The 20,411-nt window shown below is 44.5% G+C and overlaps 2 protein-coding genes across 2 annotated transcripts; both read left to right on the top strand.

The window, feature by feature from the left end:
- Positions 1–608: 608 nt before the first annotated feature.
- On the top strand, positions 609–11,662 carry efna1b (ephrin-A1b). The gene is made up of 4 exons (XM_070966630.1): positions 609–887; positions 9,616–9,911; positions 10,004–10,195; positions 10,342–11,662. The coding sequence occupies exons 1-4, from the start codon at positions 790–792 to the stop codon at positions 10,461–10,463; spliced, it is 708 nt and encodes a 235-aa protein (XP_070822731.1). The 5' UTR covers positions 609–789; the 3' UTR covers positions 10,464–11,662.
- A 3,660-nt stretch (positions 11,663–15,322) lies between these two features.
- On the top strand, positions 15,323–20,411 carry slc50a1 (solute carrier family 50 member 1). Its single transcript, XM_070966520.1, has 6 exons — positions 15,323–15,565; positions 15,907–15,984; positions 16,077–16,200; positions 16,282–16,443; positions 19,147–19,266; positions 19,364–20,411. Exons 1-6 carry the CDS (start codon positions 15,498–15,500, stop codon positions 19,469–19,471), a joined length of 660 nt encoding a protein of 219 aa, XP_070822621.1. The 5' UTR covers positions 15,323–15,497; the 3' UTR covers positions 19,472–20,411.

Genomic DNA, 20,411 nt, shown 5'->3' with positions numbered 1-20,411 from the left:
GTGCATACAGATAACAGCCAACTACAGCATTAAGTTCTACTTCCATGTTCATGCATCAATAATTGTGATTATGACACTGACAGGGACCATTCTGCATAATGACTTGACTATTACTTTTGCTATTATTATTATTATTATAGTGTGGTATTATCTTAAGTAAATGGTCTCAGTATTTCTTTTTTATGTACTTCTTGTATGCTCCGCATTCCTTTATTTTCTCTTTAATAATTTTATTTATTTTAACATCTGATAAAAGCTCACTGACTGACAGCTGACTGGACTTTATTTTAAGTAACTCTAACCAGTAGTCTTGTAGTATAATAATAAAGGCGTTTCAGTGTCACTTTTGTTGTTTATCACTTTCTTATCTTATCACTGTAATAGTATTATTGGACTTATATTTGTTTATTATACTTCTGCTACATTTTTCGAGTCCTGGTGGAGTTGTTTTTGTGTTTTTCTGGGCTGAAGTGCGGGCAGCTGGAGGGAGCGTCTCCAGTGGCTGCGCTGGGCGGTTCGTTCGCATTACGCTCACTCCTATTGGTTGTCGGCACATCGAGGGGTGGAGCCACGTCCGGACAAAACAGACAAGTAGCGTTTCTGTGAACAGTCAGGAGTTGCGACGGTGATTTGCTAACTACATCCCTTTGAACTGTCTTCATTACTACACTAGCAGCGTAAAATCCACGATTAGTGTCTGTGCGCGCTTTTACGCATTTAACTCAGACGCATCTTTACGTTACCGCTCACTAATAGAACTTGGTAAGCTTCCTGTGGAGAAGAGGAGATATGGATTTGGTGTGGCTGGTGTGTTTGGCGCTGAGCATCGGTGCCTGGTTCGCCTCTGCGGAGAGACACAGCGTCTACTGGAACAGCTCGAACCCGAAGTAAGTGCTGCTTGTTGTCATTGCGCGGGATGTGCGTGCGTGCGTGTGTGTATGTATGTGTGTGTATGAGTGCGCGCGCCTGCAGTCCGGGAACTTGTCTAATGTGTGAGTACCTGTGAGGGCTCAATCACTCACTGCTCTGTCCGTGTGACTATGTGTAGGCTATTTCCTGATGTCTCCAGAGGCGAGTGGGTGTCATTTTCTGCCTTCCTGAGATTTCACACATTTAAACTCACTGTTCCCTCTATCATTAAGCCCCCCGAGGCTGCTCGCGCTCGTAAACTGGCTTCAGCTCAGCTTGTCGCTGTTTCCATCCATGTGGCGTTTAAAGCCAGGCATGTGTCCATCTGTAAACTCACCTAACGGGACTGTGCTCAGGGGCCGATGGACTACACAGCAGCAGCGGGATGGAAAGGCAGGAGATAGTGCGCGAGTGCCCAGACAGATGGACAGATTCACCACTATATTTAACCGCAACACATAGACACAGACATACTCTAATAGTAGAAAATAGACTGACAAGTATGAACTTGGCCAGTGACGCTGTCTGTATGGTCTGCACCTGTGTGTGTGCGTGTGTGTATGTCATGGAAAGTCTATAAATGAGAGTGAATCAGTAGAGCAATTTAATAATGAGTTTTATGCAGAAATCACATGAAGTCTTGGTGTGTTAAGGTGTTTTTTTATTGGGAGATAGTGTGTGTGTGAGAGAGAGAGGGGGGGGCACATTTTGCTGATGATTTTGTTCTGAGGTCAGAAATGTAATGCTATCCGACCACTCAGTGGAATCGATGGAGCTTGACAGACGCGCAATATCGCAGCGCGATTTATTGAGCTTTTAGCGCGGAGCGAGTGATCCCGACGCTTGAAAGACAGTATTATTTTATAACCGAGCTGAAACAGAAGGACAGGTCCCCGCTTCTCTTATTGCCGAGATAGGTCGATTAAAATCCGCAACAAGGGCAAAAGCTATTATGGCCTTTTAGTCTTGTCTTGATTACATTACTGGCTCTCTAATTGCCCTTTAAGAATGACAATAGACGCGGGGCCAGAAAAGAGCCCTGCAACAACGAAAACAATTGTCCTGATAATTGGATAAGGAGTGTAATGGAAAGTCCTGTCTTCATGAGCAGTGCTTGTGTCATGGGTTAGTCCACGTGTGACTCACCGGCCCGGGTTTGACCCACCTGAGTTTTACACCTGAGTCACCACAGACAGAGGGGAGGAACAGACAGGACAGGTAGGCTACACGGAGAGAAATGTGAAACCAGAGGCTCTTTGCTCCGGATAAAGGAGGAAACTGGAGTTTGAGGTTTTAGCCCAGATGAGAAAGGCTGGCAAAAAAGAAAAAGAAGGCAGATAGAGAGAGAACGGGGGTGGTCTAATAGTCAGATCTTGTGTCTGCTGTCTCTAATCCGGCCCTGCACTATTTCTGCTGTCAAATGGGAGTTGTATAACCAGAAGAAAAATCATAATATAACACTAATCCCTTTCTGCTCGATGGCTAAATATAGACCCCGACACTGACAGACATAAACTTCACACATCACAACACATTGCAAAAATGTGTCTATTCTGCTTCTCTTATGTCATACTACTTTTGTTGAACCCAGACCAGTTTCTCTTTCTCTTTTTCTTCCAATGTAGAGGTGAGCTTCCTGCATCCTGAGGATAATCGCAGATAAAAGCCAAACTGAATCCATAATCGACTGACCCCAACAGCAACCAGTAGCATTATATTTTTTGCCACATTTTACAGTCTAATCTCCATTACTCCTCTATATCCCCCCCCCCCCTTCCTTCTCTCTTGTCTTCTGGTTTCCATCTTTAACTAAAAGCCCACCTGCCCCCAAACCGTCCCCAGTGATCAATCAGTCACCTGTTGGGCGGATTACATTGATCCATCAGCGGGCTTTGACAGCAGTAAGCTGCAGATAATTGATGCTAATTGATTCTTGGGTTGATCATGAGCAGCAGTGATTTGTCTTAGGTGGAGGACAGTGGCCAGATGGCAGCAGCCTGCCCATTCATGTTGCAGTGTAGAGAGATGTGAAGCACATTGGCAGCTTAGGTGTGTGTTTTTCTCTATGCATGCATGAGTGTGTTTGATTTTCGCCAACTTGTCAGTGCGACTTAATGATTACAGTTTAATCTCGAACTTTGAGTCCTGTAGGGACCTGATACTCTGAGTGTGTTTGTGTGTGTATGTGTGTGTGTACTGTTTCCCTACATGACAGGTGAAGAGCCATGTTTTTCTCAGTCCAGTCCGGTCTTGTTTTCACACTACGTGTCTCTGCCTGTGTCAGTTGTGTGTGTGTGTGTGTGTGTGTGTGTGTGTGTGTGTGTGTGTTTGACAGAGAGAGAGAGAGAGAGAGAGAGAGAGAGAGAGAGATTGAACTTGTGCTGCCCTTTACCAGCTTTTAACGGGAAGTGATTTTGTTGTGTTGTGGATTCAGAGTACGTGATTGAGAGTGTGTCTTTGTGTGTGTGTGTGTGTGTCCCAACATTAGAGTAAAGTAAGGAGTGTCTGTTACCGTAGGCAGCCTTTCCGAGACATGATAAATGTGTGACTCACACTTACACACACTTGGGGGCAAGAGGGAGTACTTGGATGTTAATATTAGCCACAGCCAACATTCCACCCTGCTGTTACTATACTCAACTCAGTCAGCTGTGTGTGTGTGCGTGTGTGTGTGTGTGTGTGTGTGTGTGTGTGTGTGTGTGTGTGTGTGTGTGTGTGTGTGTCTCACTGTACCTGTCTGCTCCTCTCCCCATCTTCACTCCTCTCCTTCTCTTTAACAGCTGGGTCTCCTCCCAGACTGGCCGCTGGCCCTGAGCCCTCCATCTCTCTCTCTTTTTCTCTCTACTGACTAATTCAAGCACATTCAAGATTTCTTTTCTGCACAGATGTGGGTGCTATTAACGCAGCACTCCACAGCCTCCTTTATATCTGCTGTCTCTCTGCTTTTTGCCTGCTTTCATCCGTCCAGAGTAGCCTGGGTTTATTTGTCACGCTCCCACTATCTGTGCAAATATCTCTATCAGGAGTTTGGTGTAATGTAATATTCTGTTTATCCCCGTCTGTGTCTGGCTCTGTCTGCCTTTGCTGTTACTGAAGCAGCCGTAGCCTGCCTTGACATGTACATGTGGCCTGGAGGATGAGTTTGGAGTGAAGGGGGCTGATGTCAGACCCCTCCACCCTCCCCACTGTGTATTGACTCGAACATTTATACATTTTGTTCCTTCTCGCCGTCTCTCTCTGCACTCATTATTTAGCCCTCCCCAGCCCGTGTCCCGTCTGGTTGTTGGCCTCTAATCTCACCAGAATGAGAACACGCTCGCACACACTAACATAGATTACAGACGGCTTGTAATCTGACCATCTGACCCATAGACACAAAACCATCAACCTGCTGGCTTCATTCTGCATATATTTATGCCTCAGTGATCCTGTGATGTAACTTCTGTCTGTTTCATTATGCGATGTCCCTCACAGTTTCTATGTGTATCTGGATAGGTTGCTTATTGTGTAACTGTTGCAATGTGTATATATATATATATATAACTTTATTCATAAACCTGAAGTTGTCACAGTGGATCATTCCTGCCATAATCTACCAGATGATGGCAGATCCATAGTACATCAGAACAATGAGTTACCAGCACAACAGGACATCTCCACTCATCTTGCTATGAATCCTGCCCATTTCATATCACAAGGCTTTGTGCGTATTCCCTGCAGACATAACTGTCCGCTTACCTAACATGCTTAGAAATTCCTTCATGCATCGTAGCACACAGCAGAGGATTTTAGCAACAACTTAGTTTCTAAACTACAGTATATTCATTATATCTGTCTCAGGTCTGCAGACACCCCCCCCCCCATCACAGTATCCATGTACCTCTGTTTTCTCTCTGTTCTTCCTCTCGCTTCCTTATCTGTGGTCCAGACTTCCTTCCCTCCCTCCATCAGTCCCCCTCTTTCTCACAGACCTTCCTCTGTTTTTTGCTCCAGTAGTTTTCCACCGGAGGAGGACAGAGCACCTCTCAGCCCTGGCTCTGCTAACGCTGGAGAGGCCTGCTTTCTGCCTAGTTATCGTAGTATGTGTGGGCAAGCATGCGTGCGTGTGTGTACACTGCTCATTCATAGCATTGCAGGCATACTTTGCCATTGCTGTCCACTCATAGCTTACTATCGCCCCCTAAAGGGCGGAATTAGCAAGAGATTTCTGGTCAGATGGTCAAGTATGATCAAGTATTTCATGTTTTGTTTTGCCTCAGTTAATCCAAAACTTTTTTAATAATATAAAGTCAGTCTCTCTCAGCTAGACAGACAGACACAGGCGCACAGATTAACTCTCTGTGACCCCCCCGCCTCCATCACCACCGCCAACATATTAAACCAAGCATGATACCATTTGGCCTTCTTCTATTCATCCCAGACAGAATGCGAGGCAGCATAAAGGGGAGAATGGGTGAAAAGATTTTGGGGGCGAGGAGGAGGAGGAGGGTGCAGGGTGAGAGAAGGGTGAACTGGAGAAAGGGATTTGTGTTAAGAAATTAGCCTGGATGAAGAGCGCTGGTATATTATGTCAGTGTTAAGGGACAGGGAAAAATAGAAGAGAGGGAGAGGGGGGATGGGCTGATTTGGGGAGAATAAAAGAGAGGCAGACGGAGGGAGGAGAGAGAGGACAGTGATGGATGAAGGGAGGAGAGAAGTTTGGAATTGAATAAGTGAGAAACTGCAGTGTTGACCATTTTAAAAGCTCTCATCTTGCAAAAGGATATTCAGTGTCTTAACTATATCATGCACACACATTCAAGCATGCAGAGATTTGCAAAAAGTGGAAACCACAGAGTTCAGCACTTATAATCCAAGCAGGAGAGAATATTCTATTGGTGCCTTATATTGGAAGAATCCCCACTGGGTTTCTTATTGCAAGACAATGAGATCATGGAAGAATGAAGGTAGATTACATTGGAAGCTAATATAGAAAGACCTTTCAGTGTATATTAGATTGGCTATAATGGAGCATCCCACTAGTGAGCAGCTAAACCCATTAGAACCACTGACAGCTCCTCCGCCTGTGTGAAGGGAGGTGTGAATCTGCCATACCACAGCAAATTAATAGGGTATTAAGTGTACGCCTCAAAGTAAAAGTGTGTGAGAGTGCGACTGGAAATTTGATGAGTGCGCCTTGTGAGAACATAAACCATCCAAACCGCAGCCCCCCGTTGTGACATTCCAGCATGTGCACACTTACTACTGATTACCTGCAGAGCAAATGGTTGGTGTGTATGTGTGTGTGTGTGGGGGGGGGGGGGTGCATCTGTTTAGTGTTTCAGTGGTGCTGACTGGCTTCATGACTGTGTTGGAACAAACATCTTCAGTGCTGACTCGGATGGTAGTGTGTGTGAGAATTTGCGACCCTGAACCCTTACCCCTTGACCCGGCTGCCAGTTTGAAACGCTCCCCAGAGAGACGGTGAAAGACAGAGTTCCTGCGTCAGTTGTTTGACCCAAAGCAGTGAGAGCTGAGGGAACAAATGGGAGGGACAGCAGTCGGGGCCGGGGGGGGGCAGGAGAAAAGAAAAGGGAAGAGGTTGCAGAGCAGTGCAAGGACAGTGGCAAGACTTCAAAGCTTGGGTGAGGTGTTGAAGAACTCACCTACTGTCATAACTACCAGTTCTATAGCTATTTTACTATTTAGACCCTTGTAACGCACACGTTGTTCACTGACGCAAGAGCAAGAGTAGCTCCATAGTGAGAAATGACCTTTTTGCGGCAGAGAAGAAGAACGACTACAGCCACCTTCAACCCTCGCTGTTTACCCACACCTCGGTCACACGCAAGAACACACACACACACACACACAGACTGAAACACACGAGAGGTTTGAGTATGCCTTAATAAACAGATGTGCTCATAAGCCTGGGGCACGAGACGCCCTGAATAAGGGTCTTCAGAGAATCCCTCTCCCATGAAAACACACAACACACGGCATGATGAAGCTGTGTGGAAAGTAGGTCTACAACAACTCACACACCTGGTTCTCACTCTCACATACGACAGAGCTATCACGTCAACGCGACTCTCACTCTCCCGAGAACTGTCAGTCAGGGCGAGAGTAGATGCAGGGAGATACAAGAGTCTCCAGAAGTGGAGAGCTTTGATGAGTGACGCGTCAGGGAGAGGACCGGAGATGGAGTTTTGCGCTGTAAAATGCTGGCCTGGTTCAACAGGCATCTGTGGGCGAGTTTTCCCACTTCCTTGACTCGTGGTTGCATAAAGAAAACACGATCCCGAAAAAACAAAAAGACCTCATTCAAGCATAAACAATTCTGGACAACTCAAATGCAACTGTGAAACCACTAAAAACACACTCACAGTCATATGAGCGCACATATAACGCACATCCACCAGTCAGGGTAGTGAAAGCTCTACAGGGGGTAAGGTACAGGGGTTGAAGGGGCCCTGTGGCCTTCAGGCATTCTGTCTTTGGGGAGGGAAAGAGGATAATTACACCCCATTCATTCCTCCTCCCCTCCTTTTTGAGTGAACACGTTGGCCCCAGACCCCTAACAGCTTTTAATTAGCCAGACCAATGGAGGAGACGAGGAGGAGGAGGAAATGAGGAGGTGAAGAGAAGGATAAAAGGGGAGTTTTCTTAAAAGCATGAGTTGTGAATGAAATTAGCAACAGAATCTGTTTTGTTGGCTTTTGACAAGCCTGTGTTTTCATGCGGAGGTCAGCCAGGCCACTGACAAGCGCACAGTGTGGGAAAACGGTGTATCCTATCCAATTTAAAACTATTCTTTACTTCAGAGGGAGCAGCTAGAGATCTCCAAGCGCCTTGTTTTTCTCCAACTCTGTTATTACTGATCTGAGTCAAAGAAAAGAGAGCAGAGACGAACAAGATGAGAGTAGAGATTATTTAGCCAATTAGGCGGCTACAGGCTGCTTCTCTTTTCCTTTCACTGAATCATTCGCCCTCGCAGAGCACACACAAACAAAGGCGTGCACACCTGCACGGGAGTGTACACACTTACAAAGAAGCTTTTCTGAGGGAGAACAGTGATTGCAAGTGGAGGGAGGTGATCAGCCTGTTAGCCCTGGATAACAAGTGTAGAGCTGTGCTCAGCTAACAAAGCATGTTTTGACAGGTAGGTTAGCGCTAACCCACACACACACATATGGAGGCAGGAAGGAGGGGTTAGAGGCCCATGTTTGGAGCCAGTGTGTCTGTGACTTGGCCAGGGGGTCCTAACAGGAGCCACAACAACAGGAGAGGGGGGGTCACAGCCACCACATCCCACGCTTTGATGCTGGGGCACACACACTTACAGCACACATAAACAATGGCAGACAAGCAGGAGTTGCTTTCTTGTCACTTTCGCTGCCTACAACACGTTAACCCGAGCAGCTAATTTGAGGATTAGAGCCTGTTGTCCCCGAGGATGTCATCAGAGTAACACGCAAATATCAGTATTTCTTCACCTCCTGGCTTTTGGCTGATCTCACATCAGTTGCAACATGCCTGCCAGCAGCACATCACATGCTGCAGCTGAGCACGGCCTCGCCTGCGTCGTGTTTGTTTGAAAGGAAAGACATATTAGTTACGTGAAGCTGAAAGTGAAGACAGCAGGTTAGAGTTCATTCAGTTTTCACACATGAATTATTTTTCCTCCTTGCCCCAACAAATCCATTCCTTCACTGAGCTGTAGCTACTTATTAACAATCAGTTCTACCAAGGTGGAAATTTAACAGCTCCATGAAAACAGCTTTTGTATTCTAACTGAACATGATCGCCACAAATGTGCAGTGGGGGACACGTTTTTCACCATTTCTCCATACTTGTGTAGGACACTGGGGGGAAACAAGCATAGGAAGCCTGCAAAGAGGAGACGGGAGGAAGGCTGAAAAAGAGCCATAAAACTAAATGAAGGGTAAAGATGAAAAGAGAGAAAGAGAGCGACAGTCTGACTGTCTCCACCCACCCCCTCTCTGTCTTTGATGAAATAAGAGAGAAATTGAGAGACAGCGATACAGATAGTGACAACAAATAAGTGTGAGGAACTTCAACATAGATAGACAAACACACAGAAAGTGGAAAACAGTTTAGATAAAAAAGACTTGACAGAAAGAGTCATGGAGCCGCACAGATCGAAAGATGGGCTAGCAGCGAAGATGGAAAAGAGAGATTGGGCTTGAGCTGTCATTTAAAATCTTGTCCTCCTGGAAGCGAGCGAGAAGTGCATCTCTGCTGAAAGTTAGCCGAGGAGGGAGAGCAGGAAGGTGCGTGCGTGTGTTTGTGACTGCGATGCTGGAAGGGCTTTGTGAGATTCTAGGTGTGTTGTCTTTCCACAAAGTGGAAAGTGAGCAAGTCCAGCCTGATCCGGCTTTTTTTATTTCAGTCAAAGAGACAGGTTTGACAAGTACACCGAAGCACGTCAACACAAACATCCTCACATGGCACCTGAATTCCACCCAAATAGCCGTACCTGCGTGTTAACGTGCGCTGCTCGTGTGACTAAGTCTGTTTTCGGTTGCTGTGCATGTCTGTGTGTGATTAGCCCTCATTATTATTCCTAACACGTGCTGTCAGGGTGTGTGGGGACAATATGTGCCTATTATTCATGTTGTTATTAATTTTGTAGAATAAAGATGTTTTCACGCTGGGTGAGGACTTCTGTCGCTAACCTCCTCTTTCTTTCCTGTCCCCCTGCAGCTTCCTGTGGAACGAGTACACAGTGGAAGTCCGCATCAACGACTATCTGGACATCATCTGTCCACACTACACCCACGGCGAGGTGCCATCTCATTCAGCCGAGCGCTATGTGCTGTACATGGTGGAGAGGGAGGACTACGAGGTGTGTAAACCTCACTCCTTCGACCAGCTCCGCTGGGAGTGCTCACGGCCGTTCGCTCCCCACGCCCCCGAGAAATTCTCTGAGAAATTCCAGCGTTTCACTCCCTTCACCCTGGGCAAGGAGTTCAGACAGGGAGAGAGCTATTATTATATCTGTAAGTATCAGTAGTAACATTTTTATCAACTTATTGTGATGCTGAGGAGGTTTCTCGTATTCATCTTTTCCCTCTTTTCTGACTTTCTGCAGCAAAGCCAATGCATCACCACGGCCAGGAGTGTCTAAGGCTGAGAGTGGACGTCGTTGGACATAAAGGCTCTGGAAAGACCCATCTAAATAAATCCAAGGCAGATGATACAGGAAAAAGCACAGATGGAGGAAAAAGGATATTTTCTGCTGCTGCTGGAGGAGTTCACAACCCCACTAACCGGCTCCCAGCAGGTGAGGATTTAAAAAAAAAAAAAAATACCAGACAGATGCAAGATAGTCACAGCAGTCCCCCGTCTGAGAGGAGCTCAGCTGGGTGTTTACCATGAAGGAACGATGAAACCCAATACTGATTCTCTCCCTCCCTTTTCTCTCCTCAGATGACCCTGATGTGATGGAGCCAAACGTTCAGAGGAGTATCGGCAATTCAGGAGCACAGCTGGTCTCCTTTCCGCTCTTCTTTACCTTGATCCCAGTCTTATTAGCTCTGATGCTGCAGTAACGCTGACAGTGCCACAGCAGAGACAATGCCAGCCCAGTGCAGGCCACTGGGGCCACGAACACTTGATTTTTTTTAAGCAGATTTTTTATAAGAGCATGGACAGTGGTGTCAGTGTGTGTTTGTGTGGTTGTTTGCGCGAATGTGGAACGTGGATCGTTCCAAAGAAGAGGACCTCAAAGATCTTTTTGTATTACTTTGCCATGAGGATGGAAATTCTCATTTTCAGATGCACACTTTTTTCAGTCATAATGAACAAAACTGCAAGAGAATCAAAATACTTCATGGATGAATATTGAAAATGACAAGAGGATAACATTGTCTTCAGTATCCTGTGTTTTTAGCAGATTTACATTGTACTCCTCATCTCCAATGTCATGTCAATGTAATGTCATTTTTCTTCCTCTACATGTAGAGAAACTATTAATTCTTTGTCTTGGAAATGTTGTCGGCTACTGCCAGAGTGGTATACATTATGTAGGATTTTTGTCACGTTGTTGTGTAGCACTCAGCCCCCTGTTATATCTCTGTCAAAACACCACTATCACATTCATACTGATGCAAAAGCTGACACTTTGATTCAGGTGCTGCGGTTTGAATGAGCGTCATCGAACATATTTTTGCAGTTCAGCTACAAAACAAGACAAGAAAACAAATGGTCTAATCCATACCAGCGGTTCTCAATCTTTTTGGGGGGGTCATGAGTCTTTAAAGTGATGCCTACCACTGCCCGCACAAATTAAAACACTAAAGAAATATTCTTTTTCAAGTTTTTTTTGTTACCTTTTCCAATGTATTTCAGGAGAAATGCTCCAGAATTAATTTGGATCCTATAAGTATTAATTTTTTGAGTCATAAGTTCTCATTACTCAATTACATGTTCTTGATTGAGGCAACAAAAGAGACACTAACAGTGATTTTAGGGGCTGAGCTTCTTCAGTACTCATGGTTATTCGCTCATTTCTACTGTCTTTGCAGTATCATGGTACACTGGCTGATGTGCAGATGTGATCTGACTTGCACACTGTCAAACCTCAAACTGAAGGGACTTCCCAGAGCATATTTGCAGCTGTTTGTTTTCTTGTTAAACATGCTTGTGTCATTTCGTAAATGTTTATATGTACATTTGTATATAGAGAAAACTATAAGAAGCTGTTTTAAGATGTGAAAAATGTTCAGTGAAATAAAAAAAGTTGTGACGTAATAAAAATTTCTGCCTTTTTTTAATCAGTCATTTTATATTATGGGTCAAACAAAAGTTGCAGGATGAAATCCGATAGCTGCTATGCATGTGCGCACACCCACACACACACACAGAGCACTCTGTTGTGCATAAGTGCTGAAGGAGATGCCTTTACGACCTAAAGTTAGAGGCTTTCTCTCAACTTGGCTGCTTAGCCTTCTGGATTGCTCGCTGGCCATGACTTGTGCTCTCGTCATTATTTCACAAAAAACCTCAGCCCTGTCCTCAAACAGGAGGCTGATAGTGCAAGACGTAAGTTAGCTTAGGCGAGATTTATAGTGATTGGCTATTTTTCCTTTTATGGGTGTGTAAGTGAAAGATTAGTGAATTTATGGACCTTAATTTTTGGGGGGGGTGAAGCAGACAAGATTTAGCTCTTTTTCAAGAAAAGTGGCAGCCGTGTAGAAGCTGGTGTATAAATGAGTGAATAAGTATCATGTTCAATAACCAGCAACGCAAACGTATAATTGGCATTGAAATATCTTAATGAATACACAGTTTTTATCTTTATATAATGAAGATTACCTGCATACAAAAACTTTTTTGGATTTCAGGGTAAAGACCCCCATGCCCCCTGTTCTATCTGTGCCTCTCCAGAATCTTGGCCTGTATGACGCTCCTGAAGCTAACTGTCTCCCGTCAGATGAAATCTCTCCAGCACTCTCCATATTTCCAACCCCAGCTCTTTTCCAACCTCTGTTTTTCATCCCCTCTTCTCCCCACCTTTCATCCCTGGTGACATCGCTCATCTGGCTTAGGTTTCACAGTCAGAAAACCAAACATGAGAGCAGAGAGGGGGATGATGAAGGAGCAAGAGCACAGGATAGTGTAGCGAGAGAGGCCAGCAAGCAAACTGACAACTGGGTGTGAAGGTGTCACTCTCGCCTCCTCGCTCACACTCCTTCACTCTTTTCTGGACATTTTTTTTACTGCTCTGTAGATCATCTTTGGAGGGAAAGCTGAACATCCTCGTACGCAGTGGTATGTTGGAATGAAGAGGAGCACAGTGCGAGCTGACTGAAAACTGCCAAAAGTCACCATCCCCTGTAAAACCACACAACATATACATTCAAACCCTGAGCATAAAACTGAGTTGTTTGTTTCTCCATAATCACGTCATAGTTTGAATTCACGGCAGATGATCACACAGTCTCAGTGTAGCATGTGGTTCTGCACAGGACAGCCTGTCACTGGGAATGTTTCATCTCGTGATGGTGTCGTACAGAGGTGTGCAAAGGTCGATGAAATGCACTCAGATTGCAAGATTTACGATTAATAACCTATTGTCTTGAGGAAGTATGCAAGCCCTGAACATGGGTCGATTTACAAAAACCACAGGTAAAAGTTACACGAGATAGAAATTCTTGTGATTCTCCACTTCTAATGAAGCTAAACAAGTATTAGCAGCACTCAGGTACCCAAAGTACCCATTCTGAAATACAGTGATATTATAATAATATGGACTGTCATGTTATTGATGTACTTGGTACATCTGCATGCATCACAAATGGAAATGCACCAATGCCTTAAAATCGGAAATTTATACAACATGAAATGAAAATTCCCCAAACTGTGATCTAGAAATTCTATCTCCAATTTATGAGGATTTTCATGCTCTTAGATCAGTTGCAGGAATATGCGCTCTGACACAGCGGGAGAACAAATTCTCTGAATCTCTGTAGAATTTTCGTGATTTTATGTTATTGGTTTAATCTGCAAAACACCCTGAAACCACAGCCATCAGATAAATTCAGAGTAAAAAGCGGAAAATTTCCCTCTGCAATGTTGGCGAAAACAAAACTAAAAGCACAGTTAGTTTCATCTCTGACAGCTGAAATCTGTAATCTGTTACAATGGATGATCATGAAACAAGTGTACTTTTGAAATATACATTTGAATATTTCAAATGTCTGGAAATGTGGATTAATCAATATTGAATTAGATTTATAATATGGTTCAAAAGACAAAGGATATCTAAACGCCAAAGCCAGACAAAGATTTTCTTTGTGTAACATTTAAAAGAGCTCAAAGTGAGAAAACACTGTCACACAAAGAAAAAGAATGACAATTTAATAAGACAACGGTCGAATATAAACCACAAATATGAAACTGTTCTGCATCTTTATAGAAATGACATTAAAAATAATGACAGAAAAATTCAAGTGGAAAAATGAAATGTCAAACAGATGCCTACAAAAAAAAAAAGCTTGAACTAAAAGAAAATGAAGGAGAAGACGGAAGAAAAATTATACATGAAAGGCTGTTGTTAAAGGTCAGGTTTGAGAGATTCTGAGCGCAGAGTGGAAGAGGGTCTTTGCAGAGAGACGAGGCTGCACTGCTGAAAGCCTCATCCACCCTCTGATGCTTGGTCCTGATGGCTGGACACGGGATAGACGAGTCCATGATGGACTGTGATGGTGGAGGGGGTAAGAGAGGTAAGAAGAGGCAAAGGAAGTTAATGAGGGCTTATAAGGTGATTAGCATTAAATGCACCCGAGCTTTGCTAAATGAGAAGGCAGGGGAGTTTAAGGTTTTATTTCACTTGAAATAAATCCTTGTGTTAAATGCTGAATGTAATATCCATGAAATAACACTCTGTAGCTCCAATAGCCTACTGTCTAGTTGAAAAATGATCCATATAGAATGAAATAAATCAAATTACACTGGTGCGCCCCACAGGAGTGTATTTTTAATTGTCATTACTGCATTTTGAATTCATAACATCCACTGTATGTACTTGTGATTCTTCCTGTTAGTCAAGCTGTTTTTAGCACATTTGGCCCTTTGTTACTTGAGCACCTACAGCATGTTGACCTCTATGGTAACAACAGCCTACAGGCTGTGATGATGTAAGCCGGTGGTTTGCAGCTTTTCTGGCCTGTGACCTCTTATTACAGAGCTTTGTCAGCCTCATCACAGGTTGCATATGGTGGCCAGTTCAACCAAAGAGAGATTTCTTTCATCTCACATCCTCTCATTTGAATGCTTAAATACCTAAATGTTGAGAATACTACTTTGTAGTGGCTTTAAGATGTAGAAATATCCAGTAACTCACAAGAAAAGAGCGAGGAATAACAGAAATGTGTCTCTTCTGCTTTTCTATTCTGTTGAAAGGACACTCCAGTATTGAACTTTCATACATCTGGAGATCTTACAGAGACTCAGAGACTAAATCAAATAATGCAAGCATCTTTCATTAGTATCCCAAACCCAAGCTCACATATTTTTTCAAATTTTGGAAAACTCCTTTCAGATCCACAGAACATACATACCTAGTGTTTTCTCAGGCTGACTTGTACTAACTATGAAGAGTTAAATTAATTTCTTGTGTAAAATCACTAGAGTGCCCCCCCCAACCTGAACCCCAGATCAGAAACTACTGATCAGACTGATCTTCACGCATGCATTCATTACGCGTAACACAGTATCGTACAAACTGAAATCTACATTTCCACAGGCAGAATAGGGCGGGTCATGCCTTCGCCATCCTACGGGAAAAATATTTCTCCCTGATCCCGGCAGGATCACGTCAACGCGATGACGTGTCGCCCTACATCCGCATCGTTTGAGCATCCTATTGGAGAAAAATTACCCCACCTGTTTAATCGCATAGCCAATCAGAGTGCAGAATGACTGAGTTTGCTGACTGCAAACACGGAAACGCAGTGAGAGAAGAAGACGTCAGCGTAGTTTTATTCGCTTTTAATTTAATACAGGGCAAGAATCCGCCATTAAAAGCACACATTGCACGTAAATAGAAGCGGGCAGCGTGTTAGTATTTCTTGTCCCGTTCTATGGATTTGCTGCAGCTGCTGTCATGGGCGTGCATCGTGTTTACAGTCGGGATGTTCTCGACTGGACTGTAAGTTGAATTGCTCGTCATCATGCTGGATCGCATCAGTCCTCTCACTCTGTCCGTCTGGTTTATAACATGAGGGCACATTTTCAGAAGTGCTTTCACCTGCTTGTCTGAACCCGAGTCAGCTACAGGGATGGTCACGTGTGGAGGAATGCGCTAATATCTGACCCCAGATCGATTGATCTAGTGATTCGTTTTCAGAACTATGCCTATCTGGCCCTGTTGATTCTCTCTCTGTGTCTCTCTGTCTGCGTGTGTGCGTGTGTGTGTGTGTGTGTGTGTGTGTGTGTGTGTGTGTGTGTGTGTGTGTGTGTGTGTGTGTGTGCGTGTGCGCGCGCTTCCAGGACCGACCTGAAGAAGATGCGAGAATCCAAAAGTGCTGATAATATCCAGTTTCTCCCCTTCCTCACCACGTGTCTTAAGTGAGTGTGTGTTGATCTTCCACTATGATCAGTTCAGTAGCATTGTCATCTTGTTCTAGCCAGCACATGTCATGCATGCCTCGTCTCCATAGTAACCTGGGATGGCTGTATTACGGGACTCTGAAGAGAGATCAGACAATCGTCCTGGTCAACTTCATTGGAGCTCTACTCCAGGTCCTCTACATCATTGTGTACTTCCACTACACAAAACAGAAGGTCAGCGGGCCCTCGAGTATATGCCTCAACTTTATGTCTCATGTGCACGCTCGTCTCTCAGCATCTGTGTGTGTGTTTCAGAGGCTGGTGATGTCCGAGACCTTAGGAGCCGGCATGGTGCTGACCTGTGGGGGGCTTTACTTCGCCGTGTTTCTTCCCGAGGGCGACACTCGACTCAGTCAGCTAGGCCTCACCTGCAGTGTGGTCACAGTCAGCATGTACCTGTCGCCGCTCACCGACCTGGTACGGCGCACATGCTTTACACACGAACACAACACACACGCATGTAAAAGCCAAATGAGCTGACTCGCCTCACTGGATTCATAGATTATGTTTTTTATTGTAGTGTGGTCTGCTCCACAGTGCACTCACAGCTGGTCTGATAATTGTATAGATGATGGTGAAGTGATGTTTGTGGCACGGCAGCAAGCAAAATCAAGATTTTTGATTTCAACCTAATTGTTGTAAGATATTGTTATTTATTATGCAGCAGTTCTCTGGAAAGGCGATAAAGCAGCGAAGTTAGTGAGTTATTGCTCACCTCAGAGTGGAAGCAGTCATTCATCATGACCGGTCATGGCTGCTCTCTGCCCATTAAAACCCAGCAGAACCAGTCAAATGAGCTGGTTGTATGTCTGAGTGCAGCTTTGACATTGTGCAAGCAGTGACCTTTGAAATGTGTTGTTCATGCTTATGAGCACTAAAGTTAAAATGGGGAAACGTGCACCACAGGGCTGTATAATGAATCTGCAGTGGGGAAATGTTGACTTTAAGTGACATGTTCATGCAAGAGTTGATTTTACCTGCATGAAGACAGAGAGTCAGTGAAGAACTCCATACTGAGAGAGGCCAGATGAGGAATGATACATAGACTGTACTATGGTCTCTGAAGAGCCATTGTGAAGCTCAGTGACGGTGGCTCCAGCCGTCACCATCCCAGCAGTGTCTGACTCCACCTAACTCCCAGCTAATCTAAAAATGGGCAAAGAGGTGGAGAGTGGGTGCAGCTGAATGAAATCAAATGAAACCTGGCTACTGAAACCTTGCAGCTAGCTGTCACTCAAAGCGGCCATGCCTATAATTATGCAGAACTTTAAGCCTTAATATTAGTTATAGAGACCAAAACCGGGGCTGCACGGTGGCGCAGCAGGTAGTGCGCGTGCCTCACAGCAAGAAGGTTGCCGGTTGATCCCCGGGTCAGGCGGGGCCTTTCTGTGTGAAGTTTGCATGTTCTTCCCGTGCATGCGTGGGTTCTCTCCGTGTACTCCGGCTTCCTCCCACAGACCAAAAACATGCTCATTAGGTTAATTGATGACTCTAAATTGTCCGTAGGTGTGAGTGTGAATGTTTGTTTGTCCTTACATGTGGCCCTGCAATCGGCTGGCGACCGGTTCAGGGTGTACCCCGCCTCTCGCCCATTGTAGCTGGGATAGGCTCCAGCCCCCCGCAACCCCGAAAGGGATAGGCGGTATAGATAATGGATGGATGGATGGATGGATGGATGGAGACCAAAACCATCTTTTCCAAGTTGCCCATGTTAATATGGGGGTCTATGGGAATTGACTCATTTTTGGAGCTGGCCTCAAGTGGCCATTCGAGAAACTGCAGTTTTCACCACTTAAAGTTGGCTTCATTTGTCAGCCTCAGAGGTTGCTGCTTGGGGTAAAGCGATTTCCCTTCTGGATCCCCGTCAGGAACCTGATTGTAGTGTTCTGCACCCGCTGCAGGCGGACTGGCTAATCCCTGGATTTTAGGCCAGGAGGAAGCAGTTGTTTCTGAGCACTGAGTGTGCTGTTAAAGCTGTTTTCTACTTGTGTCACAGCTTATAAAACAATAGTCACTGAAACACTCTGGTTATATTCAGTGCATACAACTTCAAGCATATGCAGGCTTCTTTTTTTCTGACCCTATGTCTGACTGAACTTGCACACAGACAGCAGGCAGCATCTGTTCAGTCAACTCGGTCAGCGCTGCACGTGCGGCTGTTCATTAACGAAGGAATAAATCCCCTTTTTTTCCTCTCTTTCCTTTTGTCTCTTTGAGTCATCTTGTCTTGTTCTCGGTCTTCTATCCTGTTTGTCTCCTTCCCTCCATCTGCCTCCCAGCTCCCAATGATCCCCAGTCAGTTTCCTGCCTTTCTTTCCCTCAACTGTCTCTTCCTGTTTTTCTCAGCTTCTGTCTGTTTGTGCCTCATCCCTTCGGTTACTTGCTCTTTTCTTTTACTTATGTTTTGCACAGCATCCCAACTTTTTTGGAATCGGGGTTGTAAAATGTTTCCTCCAACTATGTCAGAAGTCAAAAGTGCTAACAGCTGTTCCTAACAGATACACTTGTGTGGTGAAAAGTCTGCCATTGTGGAGAGGACTGAGATCAATGCATGTTTTCAGACAGTCTGAAAGTCACAGAAATAGTTGTGTAAAAAAGAAAACCTGAGAGCGAAACCTGGAGCAAGCAGAGCAAGCTATAAACACAACACTGGTGCATTATTGCCTTAAAAAGTTGTTGCAGACACTGACCAATATGATCATTCATTTGAAGTCCTGACACACAGAAGTCCAATAGTCACCCTGCTTTTAGCTCTGTTTTGGTCTTCACCAGCTCCTGAGGGAAATAATCTGTCTTTTGCAGATAAATGCTCCACTAACTAGTTGCTAACGTGCTGATGAGCAGGTAGCGTGCTGTTGGTTTATCGGAGGTCTTTGCTCAAAGTGGCTGCCTGCTGCTGCTGCTGAAAGCAAGGATGATGGGAGCAAGTGGAGTGCACCATCATAAAGTTTCCAGCTGTTAATCCGAAACAATGAACTGAATGATGCTGAAATGCTCCGTAGGGCAGAGGGGAACTGCAGAGATTTCACATTACACATCGTCATTAGATCCATTGTGAATATAAAAGCTTTAAAGTGTTTCATTTATGAACTGATTGTTGCTGTTTCTCTTCCCTCTTAGGTAGAAATAGTGCGTAGCCGCAATGTGCAGCGCTTGTCCTTCCCCCTGACTGTAGCCACCTTGTTCACTTCAACTTCCTGGGTTTTCTACGGCCTCCAGCTGAACGACTACTACGTTGTGGTGAGACGGAGCGCGCCCGTGAACGCAGCACTGTTTGATTCAAATGAAAACTGTTGTCCGTAAAGCCTTTTCTTCCTCCTGTCTGTGTTCATTCCAGGTTCCAAACACACCTGGAATCTTGACCAGCCTCATCCGATTTTATCTGTTTTGGAGATTTGCATCGATCAGTCACAGCTCGCCTTCCTATAAGCCTATGCATATATGAGGATGGAGGGAGGGGGCGCAGAGCCGCAGAGCTCTCAATTCGCCCACTGACGACGTGGACATCATGTCTTGTGTTTGTTGTTAATCTTCTCGGGGATGTATATCAGTTATTCAGTTAAGTGGGACGCTGTCTTCGATTCATGTCCAACGTTTTGTTGTTTTTTTTCTGCAGCTGTTTGTGAAACTTGTGACCTGCCTCTCCTCTCCGTGTCCTTCAAGTGCCTTCTGTTAGATCATGGTTGCCAGTTAAGATGAATGACATTCGCTGATCTACAAACATGTCAAGAGACTTGCTGTTTGTTCCCAATCCAGTGAATTGGATTGAATCTTCCTCACCTCATGCTAACCAAAGATTTTGTGGAGTTGTGACTAGCCGGCTGCCGTTTTAATGTCACATATAGCTGCTCTGCTCCCCAGTGCTCATGTATGGAATAATGTAATACGGAGTTCATATTTTTCCCCACAGCTTGGTGAGGAAATGACAATTTCATATCTCTTTAATTGGTCCTCATGCCTCTGTATCACTGTGGAGACAGAATATTGAGTCATACCCGTGGCAGTGAATTATATATGTTCAGAATTGTTTTCTATATATATATTTTTTTTGATACAGATTGTGTATGTTGGCTTCTGTCCAAGATCAACTATTGTTTAGCTATATTGTTTAGGCTATTTTTATAAGCTCTTGTATATGAGATTAAATAAAATAAGAAATTAATACCACAGAATATGTTTACAAGAATGAATGAAGTTTATTTTTCTGGTGGCAGTCTGTCATGGTAATAGAGTCCTGCTTGTCGCCTCATTATTATCCATAATAAGGACATATGTTATGCAAATACGCAGCTGAGTGTCAGCGCCGATTCATTACACTTCTAAAGGATGTAAGATCTTTAAAGGTTCCTTGTAAATAAATTTTTACCTTTAACATCAATGACTTT

This window comes from Chaetodon trifascialis, chromosome 7, assembly GCF_039877785.1.
Source record: "Chaetodon trifascialis isolate fChaTrf1 chromosome 7, fChaTrf1.hap1, whole genome shotgun sequence".
Classification (NCBI taxonomy): domain Eukaryota; kingdom Metazoa; phylum Chordata; class Actinopteri; order Chaetodontiformes; family Chaetodontidae; genus Chaetodon; species Chaetodon trifascialis.
The sequence above is the reverse complement of the archived record's forward strand: the minus strand, read 5'-3'. Positions and strand labels throughout refer to the sequence as shown.

What these genes read in the sequence shown, in the direction of transcription:
- efna1b (XM_070966630.1), top strand. Translation starts at nt 790, where the DNA reads ATGGATTTGGTGTGGCTGGTGTGTTTGGCGCTGAGCATCGGTGCCTGG. An exon ending in TGGAACAGCTCGAACCCGAA is followed by an intron (nt 888 to 9,615) that starts GTAAGTGCTGCT and finishes GTCCCCCTGCAG; the next exon opens with CTTCCTGTGGAACGAGTACA. An exon ending in AGAGAGCTATTATTATATCT is followed by an intron (nt 9,912 to 10,003) that starts GTAAGTATCAGT and finishes GACTTTCTGCAG; the next exon opens with CAAAGCCAATGCATCACCAC.
- slc50a1 (XM_070966520.1), top strand. Translation starts at nt 15,498, where the DNA reads ATGGATTTGCTGCAGCTGCTGTCATGGGCGTGCATCGTGTTTACAGTC. An exon ending in GGGATGTTCTCGACTGGACT is followed by an intron (nt 15,566 to 15,906) that starts GTAAGTTGAATT and finishes GCGCGCTTCCAG; the next exon opens with GACCGACCTGAAGAAGATGC. An exon ending in TGAACGACTACTACGTTGTG is followed by an intron (nt 19,267 to 19,363) that starts GTGAGACGGAGC and finishes TGTTCATTCCAG; the next exon opens with GTTCCAAACACACCTGGAAT.